At 58.4% G+C, this 13,620-nt stretch overlaps 1 protein-coding gene across 1 annotated transcript in view; it reads right to left on the bottom strand.

The window, feature by feature from the left end:
* The window catches only part of AP3B2 (adaptor related protein complex 3 subunit beta 2), a 31,114-nt gene that overhangs the window by 4,114 nt on the left and 13,380 nt on the right, over positions 1–13,620 (bottom strand). The window contains exons 5-21 of the mRNA XM_081114721.1: positions 11,661–11,821; positions 10,705–10,771; positions 10,424–10,606; positions 10,052–10,335; positions 9,531–9,585; positions 9,132–9,203; positions 7,467–7,529; positions 7,025–7,157; positions 6,649–6,758; positions 5,420–5,596; positions 3,285–3,471; positions 2,619–2,737; positions 2,077–2,185; positions 1,570–1,693; positions 899–1,082; positions 720–780; positions 95–201 (exon numbers count right to left, since the gene is read on the bottom strand). Coding sequence (XP_080970847.1) covers positions 95–201; positions 720–780; positions 899–1,082; positions 1,570–1,693; positions 2,077–2,185; positions 2,619–2,737; positions 3,285–3,471; positions 5,420–5,596; positions 6,649–6,758; positions 7,025–7,157; positions 7,467–7,529; positions 9,132–9,203; positions 9,531–9,585; positions 10,052–10,335; positions 10,424–10,606; positions 10,705–10,771; positions 11,661–11,821 — 2,196 coding nt within the window. The remainder of the gene's footprint in view (positions 1–94; positions 202–719; positions 781–898; positions 1,083–1,569; positions 1,694–2,076; positions 2,186–2,618; positions 2,738–3,284; positions 3,472–5,419; positions 5,597–6,648; positions 6,759–7,024; positions 7,158–7,466; positions 7,530–9,131; positions 9,204–9,530; positions 9,586–10,051; positions 10,336–10,423; positions 10,607–10,704; positions 10,772–11,660; positions 11,822–13,620) is intronic.

Raw genomic sequence — 13,620 nt, 5'->3', positions numbered from 1 at the left:
AGGGTCACAGCCAGCAAGTTCCCTTCCTTCACCCCCCACACACAGATCCACACCCCAGGGTGCAGCACGGAACTGTAGGTCCCATCCCACTCACCGAGGGCACCAGCGGGGAGTCTGTGAGGGTCAGGCCCTCCAGGTCTGCGGCCAGACTGCTGGACATGACCGTGGGGGGAGACACAGGCTGGGCGCTGGGCGGGGTGACTGTGGACAGACGAGGAAGACTGTGGTGGGGAGAGGTGACATGGAACTGGCCTGAACTGAGCAGGGCTCAGGGAGCAGACGGTTCAGCACCATGGACAGCGGGGCATGTGGCAGCCTGGTGGCTCTAACCACTCACCACCCAGCCCCACACCCAGTGCCCTCTCAGGCCTGAAGATGTGTTATTTTTTAAAATATATACATGTTTAATTGATTTCAGTGAGGAAGGGAGAGGGAGAGAGAGAGATAGAAACATCAATGATGAAAGAGAATCATTGGTTGGCTGCCTCCTGTACGCCCCCCATTGGGATCAAGCCCACAACCCAGGCATGTGCCTTGACCAGGAATCAAACCGTGACCTCCTGGTTCATAGGTGGATGCTCAAGCACCGAGCCACGCTGGCCAGGCTGTCTGCTCTCCCCACGCCCAAGCCCTGAGGACCCTAACCCAGAGCTCCCTCAGGCCTTCCTAAGTCCCACTCCCCGGGCCTCCTCCCCCCTGACTTCTCCCCCCAAACTCACAGTCCTCGAGATCCAGCAGGGACACCTCCTTGGCTGCAGGGGCGCTTTTGCTGCTGGGAGGCTGCAAGAGAACACGGGGTGTGGGCATGGGAGGGAGTGCCCGTGTACAGGACACACTGAGTGTCTGGAAGGTGGGAGGACCCTGTCCCAGAGCCCACCCCTCTCGGCCCGACTCTCACCGTCTTCTTCCTCCAGGACACGGGTTCCCCCTGCTCCTCCTCGCTCTCCGATGACACCTCGGACTCTGAGGAGCTGCTGCTGGAATCGCTGCCCTCATCCGAGGACGAGCCTTCTCCTTGTCCCTCCGTCACCTTCTTCCTCTTCTTCCTCTTGCTCTTCTCACCTTCCTCCTCACTCTGTTCACTGGAGGACAGGAGCGGGGGCAGATGGTACTCAGGCCCAGCCTGGGCTCCCACTCCTGGCCTCCCAGAAGAGCAGGGAAGCCCTGACTGAGACCTCCTGTGGCTCCTGAGAACAGCCTCAGCAGGAGCTGGCCGGGAGTCTGCGGGAACTGGCCGGGGATCTGCGGGAGCTGGCCGGGGTCTGTGGGAGCTGGCCGGGGTCTGCGGGAGCTGGCCGGGGGTCTGGGTCTGCGGGAGCTGGCCAGGGTCTGCGGGAGCTGGCCGGGGGTCTGGGTCTGCGGGAGCTGGCCAGGGTCTGCGGGAGCTGGCCGGGTGTCTGCGGAAGCTGGCCAGGGTGTGTCGGAGCTGGCCGGGGGTCTGCGGGAGCTGGCCGGGGGTCTGCAGGCCCCACCAGCTCACCAGGTTCAGGGGCTCTTAGGAGGCTGGCCTGGGCTGTGTGGTTAGCCCTTCTTTTCCAGGGGAGACCCCAAGCCCCACCCTTCTCTTACCTTTCACTGCTCCTCCCCTTCTCCTCATCCTCGTCCTGATCTTCATTGTCAGACTCGCTGCTCGACTCCCCAGAGCCGCTCTCGCTGCTGCTCTTGCTGTCTGGCTCGCTCTCGGACTCGGGGTCTGCGGAGGAACCATCTCAGATCACCCCCCCCACACACACCTTCTCCCCACCCCACCAAGTGCAGGCCTCCTGGTCCCCAGCAGGTGCCCTGGGCTCGCAGCTTCAGACTCAGCTCTGACGCTGCAACCCTCCCCCGACCTGCCCCTGGTTCCAGGTGCCACCCAGACCAATGGGGACACAGCTGGACCCGCATGGACAGAGACCCGCACAAGCACACACACACCAGGAACCTGCAATCCCTCAGGTGAGTAAACACATAGGCAGGTGCATGTAAGTGCACACCCCCTTGGATACACAACCAGGCCACACACACACATGCGCGCGCACACGCCTCAGCACGCATGTGGGCAGCAGCACGGAGCCCAGCTCTCAATCTCCTCACCACTGTCTGCGGACTCCGTGGGGCCCGACTCGCCCTCAGAGTCCGAGTAGAAGGGTTTCTCCTTCTCCTTCCTCTTCTCCCGATTCGAGCTCTTGGTCCATTCAGGTACCTGGAGGGGGGGGGGGGTAAGAGAGTTAGTAAATTGTGGTTGGGGAGGGGGAATGACAGCACAGAGTCTCCTTATCCTTCACGCCACCTCTTCCGGGCCCTGGTCCTGTCCCAGGAGGAACTGGTGAGGGGTAGCTGCTCACAGAGGGGGCACGGGCAAACCAAGGGAGAGACAGAGGGGAGGGAAGGCACGGGGCCAGCACGCAGGGGAGCGGGGAGAGGAAGCACTGCAGGCCGAGCAGAGGGCACACGGCACACGGGGGTGGGGACCTCAGTGTATTCGCCCAGCAGGCCCACGTGGGTCTCAATAAGGGAGAGATCTTCTTCCTGTGTGTGGGGAGGGTGTCAGGAGGGCGTGGCCAGCACGCGAGACACCAGGGCTCCCTACCGTCTGTCCCTCCACCTGGGAGACTCAACCTCCACCCCCCGCTGACCTCCACGTTGCGCACGGAGGGGTCCGGGGCTTCCTCTGGCCAGTCTGGGAGCTCCTGGTAGCCTGTGGCCTTGGCATTGAGCAGGTGGGACAGTGAGCCCAGCTGGAAGTGGTCCCGGTCTGGGGACAGGGTGAGAGGTCAGCCTGTGAGTTGTTTCCTAGGGGTTGGTATTGATCCTGGTTGTGGGGGGTGAGGTGGGGGAGCCTCGCTGGGCAGATGAAAGGGTGGATGTGCCTCTTAATCGCTCTTCCACCCTGACCTTCAGGCCCACATGCTGGAGGGAGGGTGCTCTGGCCCGACCAGAGCAGGCTGAGGGGTGGAGAAGGGACCCTGGCCCACGGGTGCTGCTGGCCCTGGGTGGTGGGAATGTGGTGTCCCCTCTCTTCCGGGGCAGGGGGGACTGGGTGCTCAGCACCGCCAGGTTCCACAAGGAGGCCCCGCAGGGATGAGCACAGCGACCAGGAATGAGAGGCTGGCCGGGCTGGGTCAGGGCCTGGAGGGGTGAGAGCCCCGTGGGAGCAGGAGGAGGTCAGGGCCAGAGGAGGGCAGCACAGAGACTTGCGAGTGGGGATGGTCCTGGGAGGAGAAAGGGACAGTTCCCCTTCTCCCAGGAGATTTTCAAATCTGCCCCTTCCCTCAGATGAGGGTCCCCACTTCAGCTCCCACCTTTGAAGGACGACTCCAGGACGGGGGCTGGTTTGGGCGCCAGGAAGAGCTTCTTGGCGTGGCGGCTGAGGGCCCCGCCCTGCTCCGAAGGCACGATGAGCTGCCGGGTGAAGCGTGCGCGGTCGCGGATGTCATAGTTCTGGTCGTACTTGGCCAGGCTCAGCACGTACTGGGTCAGCAGCTTGGTCTTGGGGACAAGAGAGGGTGAGCACCGTCAGGGAGTGGGGGACACAGGAGGTCCCAGACCAGGCTCTGACCGACACCACTGCATGGGGCTGCCCTCCCTCCACCCCAGTCCTTCCCACAGACTTTATGTTCCCTCACCTCCCTGACTCTTGACCCCAACTTTTTTTTTTAAATCCTCACCCAGGGATATTTTTCCATGATTTTTGGAGAAAGTGGAAGAGACAGGGAAAGATAGAGAGAAACATCGATGTGAGAGAAATACATCTATTGGTTGCCTCCTGTATGCGCCCCAACCAGGGCCTGGGCCACGGAGGAGCCTGCAACCAAGGTATGTGCCCTTGACTGGAATTAAACCCAGGACCCTTCAGTCCACAGGCAGACGCTCTACCCACTGAGTCAAACTGGCTAGGGCCTGACCCCAACTTTGATAGCTGCCCTTTGGGCCTTGGACTCCATTCGTCCTCAGACTTGTGGTCCCAGGTTTGCGGTCTCCACGGCCACAGTCCTCCCCTGAAAGGCTCTACTGAGAGCCAACCACAGAGCCGGCCCCGTGGGCTGCTGAAGGCACAGAGGTCCCAGCATGCACACTGCAGTGAGGCAGCCGTATCCCAGACCCAAACCTCTCCATTTCTGCCCCGTCCCTGCCTAGTCTACCCGTCTTTTTTAAAAATACATTTTCATTGACTTCAGAGAGGAAAGGAGAGGGAGAGATAGAAACATCAATGATGAGCATCATAGATCGGCTGCCTCCTGCACGCCCCACACTGGGGATAGAGCCCGGAACCCGGGCATGTGCCCTTGACCAGAATCCAACCCGGGACCCTTCAGTCCGCAGGCCGATGCTCTATCCACTGAGCAAAACTGGCCAGGGCTAGTCTACCTGTCTTTACAAACAACCGTGGTAGCCACTGTTGATGGAGTGCCTCCTAGCATTAAGCACTCGGCACCACCCCAGGACGGAGCTCTGTGCCAGGCCCAGCAGGCACTCGGGAAATGTCCTTTAAATCAATCCGTCAGCACAGGCACACGAGGCAAACGCTTGTGGCCAGCGGGACAACCTGGGGAAAGGCATGTGGACACCAGGCTTGGGAAACAGGCCGACATCAGCGTCCGGGGGCTCAGCGCTCAGCTCAGTCCTGAGCCTGTCGGTTCCGACCAGTGTGGCTCCCCGCCCACATGGCCTCACCTCGTCACACCTTCCTCCCACTGCTCCTTGCTCCCCTCTGAACAAGGAGGCACACATACTGTTCAGGGGCTGAACGCTCCCCATGGTGCTCCCTCTACCTTTTCCTCTCCAGGCTTCTGCTCCCACAATCCTGACACCCACAGGCCCAGGGCCCCGCTGCTTCCACACGTGACTGCTGTCCCTTCCAGCTCCTGATGAGTCCCAGACCTGAGGGCCCCGCCTCCCCAGCCTGAGTTCCTGGGGCCCAGTGTGGCTACCGTGGATCTGAGGAGCCCCGAAGAAGCACAGTGCCACCACCCAAAGACTCCATGGGAGGCCGGAGAGGCTGCCTTCAGTCCTCCCAGACCCTGGGCTCCCTGGAGGAAGCGTGCACACTGGGAACATTGGCCACTTGGGCCTGAGCCAGGTTTGCTCAGTGGATAGAGCATCGGCCTGCGGACCAAAGGGTCCCGGGTTCGATTCTGGTCAAGGCATAGATCTCGGTTGCAGGCTCCTCCCCGGCCCAGGCCCTGGTCAAGGCGTGTGCAGGAGACAACCAATCAATGTGTTTCTCTCACATGGATGTTTCTCTCTGTCTTTCCCTCTGTCTTCCACTCTCTCTAAAAATCAATGGAAAAAATATCCTCGGGTGAGGATTAACAAAAAAGAAAAAAGAAAATAAAGGAAGGGGCCTTGGAGTTCACGCCCACCTGGTGAGGGCACACAGAGTACTGCTTGGCGGGTTCTGGGGACCGACTGTGGAGGGGCACCTCTCGATCTGTACCTGCTTCGAGTTGGTCAGGTAGAGCTTGGCCGCCAGGTTGATGACCTGCAGCTTGACAATGTCCTCCTCGGCTGTGAAGGACTTGGCCATCTTCCTGAGGACGTCGGGGGCGATCTTGGGGACGTGCTCACAGTACTCGCCGATGAGCCACAGGATGCTGGCGCGGGCCATGGGCACCTGTGGCGGAGGGAGAGGCGTTAGGACCTCGGTAAACATGGCACGTGGGCAGGCACGTGGCCTGCCAGGGAAATGGCGGGCCTCCCATCTGCACCGGCCGCTGTACGATGGGCTCCCCCGGAAACGAGAGTGGGGGCAGTGCGAGAGGCATTAAAAGGTGGGCAGCCTGACCAATGTGGCTCAGTGGGTGAGCATCGACCTATGAATTGGGAGGCTGCCGTTCAATTCCCGGTCAAGGGCACATGCCTGGGCTGTGGCTCGATCCCCAGAGTAGGATGTGCAGGAGGCAGCCGATCCATGACTCTCTCATCATCTATCTCCCTCTCCCTTCTCTGAAATCAATAAAATTATATATTTTTTAAAAGGTGGGCGTTTCCTGGGCAGCAAAGCCCTTCTTCCCTGGGGTTTCACTGGTTTCTTTTCTTTTTAAAGTAGATTGTTATTGATTTCAGAGAGGAAGGGAAAGGGGGAGAGAGAGAGAAACATCAGTGATGAGAATCATGGATCAGCTGCCTACTGCATGCTCCCTACTGGGGATCAAGCCCACAAGCCAGGCATGTGCCCTGACCAGGAATCGAACCTGGGACCCTTCAGTCCACAGGCCGATGCTCTATCCACTGAACCACAGCAGTCGGGCTCACTGGCTTCTTCAAGCCCTAATGTCAGTCGAGGTTTTAAAGACCGACTTCCTGGATCCACTATGCCCTCAATGCTTCGCTCCATGTCACTTCTTCCTGAATCTCCAGGAGCACCTTGTTTCAAAGTTCCAACTTGCCAGGAACACACAGGACTTGTCAACCAGCCACCCCTGGCGACAGCGTTGGAGAAAACACGAGTGGGGCGCTCGGTGAGGGGTCCCCAAAGGGAAGGCGAATCTTGGGCAACAAGGTCAGGGTCACATGGCCCATCTCCTCCCATCCTTCCACCTGAAGACCTTGTAGAGCTAGTGTGGGAGGTTTGGAGGTTGATTTAGTTAATTATAGTGTCTTAGGATCGCGGAAGGACCCAGGGGTGGGGGAGGGGAGGGGACGCGGCATCACTGCCGTCCACACCTGGATGTTGTCCGTGAGCTTCGCCAGGTGCTTGATGATCTCCCCGTGCTGTGCTGGCTGCATCTGCAGCAGCTTCTTAATGACAACCACCGACTCCGCGACCACCAGCTCTGCGGACGGAAGAGAGTGTGGGCCCCGGAGAGCCCGATGGCCACATGCAGGCGACAGACCCTGCCACACCCCAAACCCTGGCTGTCTTCCTCACCCCCTGCACTCCACCAGTGGCCCCAAGAGACGCAGGGACACCTGCATACCCACTGAGGCAGACAGACGTCATCACCTTGTGCCTGGACAGACAGATGGATACCCACTCGCCGTCGGACATGCAGGCAGACACCCACTGGTCATAGGGTCGGACACTCAGACAAGCACTGACCATCACGGTTGGACAGCAGCTGCACCAGGCCGTTGAGACAGGTGTCACGGACTCGGCCTATGTTAGTGGCACAGCGTCCAATGGCCTGGATCGTGGCTGCCACGAAGTCCTTGTCCATGCTGCGGATGTAGGTCTGTGGGACATCACAACAGGGTGACCCCTCAGGGACCCTGCAGGCTTGCGGGTGACCTTCGGGACGGCCACGCCTCATTCAGTGACTCATCATGCCAGAGACTAAAGTCTGGGAGAGGAAGTGACCCCCAGACCCGCTGCCCAGTGATTCCCTGGCCCGAGGCCAGCAGAGGGCATTGGGAGAGGACCTAAGATGACCATTTCTCTGGACGCTTAAGAGAAGGTGTGCCCACAGGATGACCCTCACTGTGCATAGGAGCTGTGGGCTGCTCTCCGGGGCCCTCTGGATGGGACCTGCCCCAGCCCGTACCTGGAATTCCCGCAGGACCGTAGGGATGTTGGTCTCGTTGGCCAGGTTGGTCAGCACTTCCAGCTGCAGGGAGGCAGAGGGTGGGCGTCCTGTGCTTTCACACCCGGTCATTCCAGACACACTCCACACACCAGCAAACACTCCTCAGGCAGCCCCCAGCATCCTGAGGCTGACAGGGCACTGACAGGTCAGAAGCTTGCCTGCACTGCAGGAGGACCTTTTCGCCTCTTAAATGGATTCCCTGACAGGTGCACTTACAGCCTGATCATGTCGCTTCTCCCTCCATTGAAAACGTAAAGCCTGCCCTAGCTGGTTTGGCTCAGTGGATAAAGCATCAGCCTGGGGACCAAAGGGTCCCGGGCTCGATTCCAGTCAAGGGCACATACCTCGGTTGCAGGCTCCTCCCCGGCCTGGGCCCTGATTGGGGCGTGTGCAGGAGGCAACCAATCAATGTGTTTCTCTCACATCTATATTTCTCTCTGCCTTTCCTTCTCTCTTCCACTCTAAAAATCAAGGAAAAATATCCTCAGGTGAGGATTAAAATAATAATACAGTGGGGCCTTGACTTACGAGTTTAATTCATTCTGAGACCGAGCTCGTTAAGGAGCTCGTTAAGGAGCTCGTTAACTCAAATTACTCTATCAACTCAATGCAAAAAATCTGCCGAGAGACAGCTGGTATCTCAAAAAACTCATTAGTCGGGACACTCGTAAGTCAAGGCCCCACTGTATTAATAAAGAAAACAAAAAGCCTCCTACTGCTTTTAGGATAAAGACTAACATCTTCCCTCAGTCTGGAAGTCCCTGATCTCCCACCACTCCCCCTTGCCTCCCATGCCCCAGTCACACAGGCCCGTTGTCAGACTCCTGCCTCCCCCAGGGCCTTTGCATGTGCTGTTTCCACAATGTGGCTGGAGTGCTTCCAAGTCCTGTCCCTGCCTTTACTTAGGTGATTCGTGTTCATTTCTCAGGCCTGAGTTCAAGCCACCTGCTGAGGGAAAATTCCCCTGGCACCAGACTACATCAGGTCCTCCTATTTTATGCTCTTACAGCTCCCTGTCACTGTTCTTCCATGCCACATTTCACAAATGGATTTTCACATTTGTTTTAGGATTAGCTGCTAAATGCCTCCTCCTCACCCCAATTAGACTGTGGGCTCCACCAGGGCAGGATGCCTGATTAGTTTGCTTTCTCTGAACTGTTTAAATGACTCAGTAAGGCAGCAGAACGGGGATGGGGTACAGGTTCCTGTGGGCATATATGTGCATGAAAGCCCGAGGCGGTGGGAGTGTGGGGGTGATAACACCATGGGTGGGAGACGGAGGGCTGCACTGAGAAAGCATGAATTTTCGAGTCAGCAGAACTGACCTTGGGGTGGTTACCTCCTCTCCTCGGGTCCACGTTTTAATAAAATGGCGAAAATGTGCACTTCCTGAGGTGGTTGTGAAAAGTGTCAGGTATAGGACAGGTCTAGGCAAGGGTCAGTTCCCTTCCCCGTCCCCCCGCCCTCATTAGCCTGGCTTCCTGAGCAAACACGTCTGGCTGGGAGGCCATGGGCTCAGCCCCAGACGCAGGCGCCCAGGGGGCCACCGTGGATACCTGAGTGGGTCTATGGAGACGGGGGACGTGGCCAGAGAGGCCACAACCACTGCTGTCTGTCACTCACCTTCAGGATCTTGATCTGGGTGGGGTCGGTGGACCTGATGTAGAAGCTCTTCAGGTAGGGCTCGAACATACCCTGGCACGGGAGAAGCAGCCGGGAGTTCCCCCACAGCCTCTCTTCCGGGGCAACCCTCCTCCCGGCCCGGGGCCCAGTGACCTCCCCGCCATGTCACTGTCCCCCACTCCTCAATGTCCCCCTCCTCCCTCTAGATCCGACGGGGTCTTTCTTCATGGGCTTTCCTTCCTGAGTGGCCCTCAGGATCCTGCATGTGGGGTCTCCCCTCCCCCGCGCTGCACTGCCAAAGCCCTTTCCCAGCCTGCTTCTCCCCGGAGTCCCGAGCGCCATGAGCGCCATGGAAGCCACCCCTCGGACGGGGAGGGAAGGCCTTGGTCACTTGCTCACCCGGCGCTTGATGGACATGGTGGCCACGTTCTGGAGCACCACGTACTGCACCTCACTGCAGAGGAGGGTCAGAGGTTATGGGAGCCCCTCGCTGGGGCAAGGGGCAGCCGATGGAGGTAAGGAAAGTGGACCAAGTAGGAAGGAAGAGGGGACCGGTGTGGCCAGGGCACCAGTAGGAGGAGATGGGCCAGGGTGAGCTCAGGGTCCAGAAGTGGGCGGGCCAGGGCTGGATGTGGGCGGGGCCAGGGGAGTGGGAGGGCCAGGGCTGGATGTGGGCGGACCCAGGATTGATGTGGATGGGGCTAGAGGAGTGGGCGGGACCGGGGCGGGGAGTGTGGACGGGGCGGGGCCAGGGCCGGTGTGGGCGAGGCCAGGGTAGTGGGTGGGGCCAGGGCTGGATGTGGGCGGGATCGGGACGGGGAGTGTGGGCGGGGCGGGGCCAGGGCCGGTGTGGGCGGGACCGAGGCGGGGGGGGTGTGTGTGGGCGGGGCCAGAGCCGGTGTGGGCGGGGCGGGCCGCACCTGTGACTGCGCAGCAGGCGCACCAGCGCCTTGGCGATGACGCCCACCTCGGCCTTGGGCGCCAGGTGGAAGTAGAGCTGCGCCACCGCCATGACCACCGCGGCGCTGCGGCTCTGCAGCAGCGGCTTCGTGTTGCGCAGCAGCAGCCGGTGGTCGGGGTCCATGACATAGGGCTTCCGGGCGGGCAGCGCCGCGGTGGCCGTCTCCTCCGACCCCGCGCCCTTGGCCTCGTCCTCCTCCGAGCCGTAGAAGGCTTTCTCGGGGTTCTCCTCCAGCAGGGATTCCTGTAGGGGGACGAGGGTGGGGGGCAGCGGGCGCTTCCTCTCGGCGACCCTCCTGCCCGCGCTGGGGGTGGGTGGGGCGGGTGCTCACGTTCTGCGTGGGGCTCAGGAACTGCGTGCGCGCGTAGCGGGTGAGCATGCTGATGATGACCACCTGGCCCCACTCCTCCACGTCGATGAGCAGGTTGCAGAGCTTCCGGTAGTTCTTGTGGATCAGGTCGATGCGCTCCGGGCACACCTCCTCGAAGGCCATCACCACGCTGCCGGCCACCAGCTGGGGAGCAGACAGAGGCGAGAGGGTCACGGGAGGGCGGCCGGAGGGCCTCTGTCGGGCACCTTCCCACCACCCAGCCTGTGCACCCCTGCACGCACCGTGGTCTTGTCGGCCAGGAGCTTCTCAATGACCTCGATCAGCTGGTCCTTCTGGTCAGAATCCAAACTGCGGGAGACACTGTTGAGAGGGGCCTGCCCCTCCCTTCTCCATCCTTCCCAGTGTCCGCCCAGGCTGTGCTCACCTCCCTCTCCCCAACCCTGTTCACGGGGAGGTGTGAACGTGCTCCACGGTCCTCCATCTCTCAGTTCCCAAAACCGTCTTAAAATATATGATTTCAGAGAGGAAGGAGAGGGAGAGAGCGATAGAAACATCAATGATGAATCACTGATCCGCTGCCTCCTGCAAGCCCCCCATTGGGCCTGCAACCTGGGCATATGCCCTTGACCTGAATCAAAGTTGGGTCCCTTCAGTCCACAGGTCGACTGAGCCAAACGGGCTAGGGCCCAAAACGGTCTTAAACCACCTAAAAAATAAAAAAAGCAGGGCATGCCTGACCGGCATGGGCCCCTGAACCAGGTCATAGTTCGATCCCTGTTGGGGCACATGCATCCCCAGTAGGGGGCGTGCAGAAGGCAGCTGATCAATGATTCTCTCTCATCTCTCATCGCTGATGTTTCTATCTCTCCCTCTCTGAAATCAATAAAAATGTATTTTATTTTTTTAAAATATATTTTACTGATTCTTCACAGAGAGGAAGGGAGAGAGATAGAAAGTTAGAAACATCGACGAGAGATAAACATCGATCAGCTGCCTCCTGCACATCTCCCACTGGGGATGTGCCTGCAACCCAGGTACATGCCCTTGACCGGAATCGAACCTGGGACCTTTCAGTCCGCAGGCCGACGCTCTATCCACTGAGCCAAACCGGTTTCGGCAATAAAAACATATTTTGAAAAAGCAAAGCAGCATGCAAGACCCGGGACAGGCCAGAGGTGGGCTGGGGACGTGGGGACCCCTCCCCCTGGGGAGTGAGGGCAGGGCTGGGGCAGCACACCTGTAGAGCTTAGGGATGGCATGGGCGGCCGTTTTCCGCACGTAGGGCGACATGTCCGAGGCAGCTTCCTTGATGGCCAGCATCATGATGGGCACTATGATGGGCACGCGGATGCTAGAGAGGACGCGGAGGGCGCTGGCGCGGATCAGCTGGTTGGGGTCCTAAGGGCAGAGGGGGAGGCAGAGCCGTGAGAGGCCACCCCGAGGAGCCCCGTTCTGACCCCGGAGGATGTGCCAGTGTTGGGTACCCGGGGGCACTGCTTGAGGGCGTTGACTCTTGGTCTTGGCCACACAAATCTGACATCTAAGCGGGTGCGGCAATGGGCTGCTTCGTTTTCAGGGAGAGTGGAGAACTCTCAGAGCACCTAACGTTCCTCGAACAGCCCCCGTTCCTTAGTTCCCTTGTGTTCATGCAGAGGCCACTCCCAGCCAATGCAAGGTGGTCTCCCTTCCAAGAGTTCGTCTTTCCTTGCCTCTCCCCAAAGAACCTCTCCCAAGCTGCTCTTCTTCCTCTTCTCCCACAGTCTGTCTGTCTTTCTTTCCTTCTTTCTTTTTTAAAATATATTTTATTGATTTTTTAAAATATATTTTATTGATTTTTTACAGAGAGGACGGGAGAGAGATAGAGAGTTAGAAACATCGATGAGAGAGAAACATCGATCAGCTGCCTCCTGCACATCCCCTACTGGGGATATGCCCGCAACCCAGGTACATGCCCTTGACCGGAATCGAACCAGGGACCCTTCAGTCCGCAGGCCGACGCTCTATCCACTGAGCCAAACCGGTTTCGGCTATTGATTTTTTTTTACAGAGAGGAAGGGAGAGGGATGGAGAGTTAGAAACATCAATGAGAGAGAAACATCAATCATCTGCCTCCTGCACGCCCCCTGCTGGGAATGTGCCCGCAACCAAGGTACATGCCTTTGACCGGAATCGAACCTGGGACCTTTCAGTCCGCAATCCGAGGCTCTATCCACTGAGCCAAACCGGACCGGTCAGGGCGCTTTCTTTCTTTTTAAATGTATTTGTATTGATTTTAGAGAGGAAGGGAGAGGGAGACAGGGACAGAAATAACAATGATGAGAGAGAATTATTGATCAGCTGCCTCCTGCACGCCCTCCCTAGAGGGGATGAAGCCTGCAACCCAGTCATGTGCCCTGACCAGGAATGGAACCGTGACCTCGTGGTTCAGAGGTTGACACTCAACCACCGAACCACGCTGCCTGGGCATCTTCCCCCACCGTGTTTAAAAGAGAAGAGTGTGGGGGCCCCTCCTCGTTGCTCCTATAGCTTCCTATACACTGAGAAGGACCTGGACAGTGTACTGCAGTCATGGGCTGCAGCAGAAGCAACTGCAAGTGATGGTTCATCTTGGAGGGGGATGGACAATGGCAGGGGTGCTGGACACGCAAGACAGATGCTACCCGGATTTTCTAAAATGAAGAAAGAGAAGATCCACAACATTACTGATAAGAAAAATGATGGCAATGTTAAAATTCTGGAATTGATTTTTAAACAGAAGGCCTAAAAGCACTTATTTAAAAAGGCAGGAGTGTAGCCCGGCTGTTCAGTGGTTGAGTGTCAACCAAGAGGTCACCAGTTTGATTCCCGGCCAGGGCATATGCCTGGGTTGTGGGCAGATCCCCAGTGGGGGTATGCAGGAGGCAGCTGATTGATGTTTCTCATTGATGTTTCTATCTCTTTATCCTTCTCCCTTTCTCTCTCTCTAAAAAAAAATCAATAAAAAAAGATACATTTTTTAAAAAAGTTACTTACTTTCAAAAATCAAATAAAAAGCCAAAGTGTGTGTTCCAGCCAGTTTGGCTCAGTGGATAGAGCATCAGCCTGCAGACTGAAGGGACCCGGATTTGATTCCGGTCCAGGGCACGTTCCTCAGTTGCAGGCTGATCTCAGGTGGCCTGACTGAGGCTGCATGTGGGAGGCAACCAATCGACATGTCT

The sequence above is a fragment of the Myotis nattereri genome (assembly GCF_964212035.1).
Source record: "Myotis nattereri genome assembly, chromosome: 21".
NCBI lineage: Eukaryota > Metazoa > Chordata > Mammalia > Chiroptera > Vespertilionidae > Myotis > Myotis nattereri.
The sequence above is the reverse complement of the archived record's forward strand: the minus strand, read 5'-3'. Positions and strand labels throughout refer to the sequence as shown.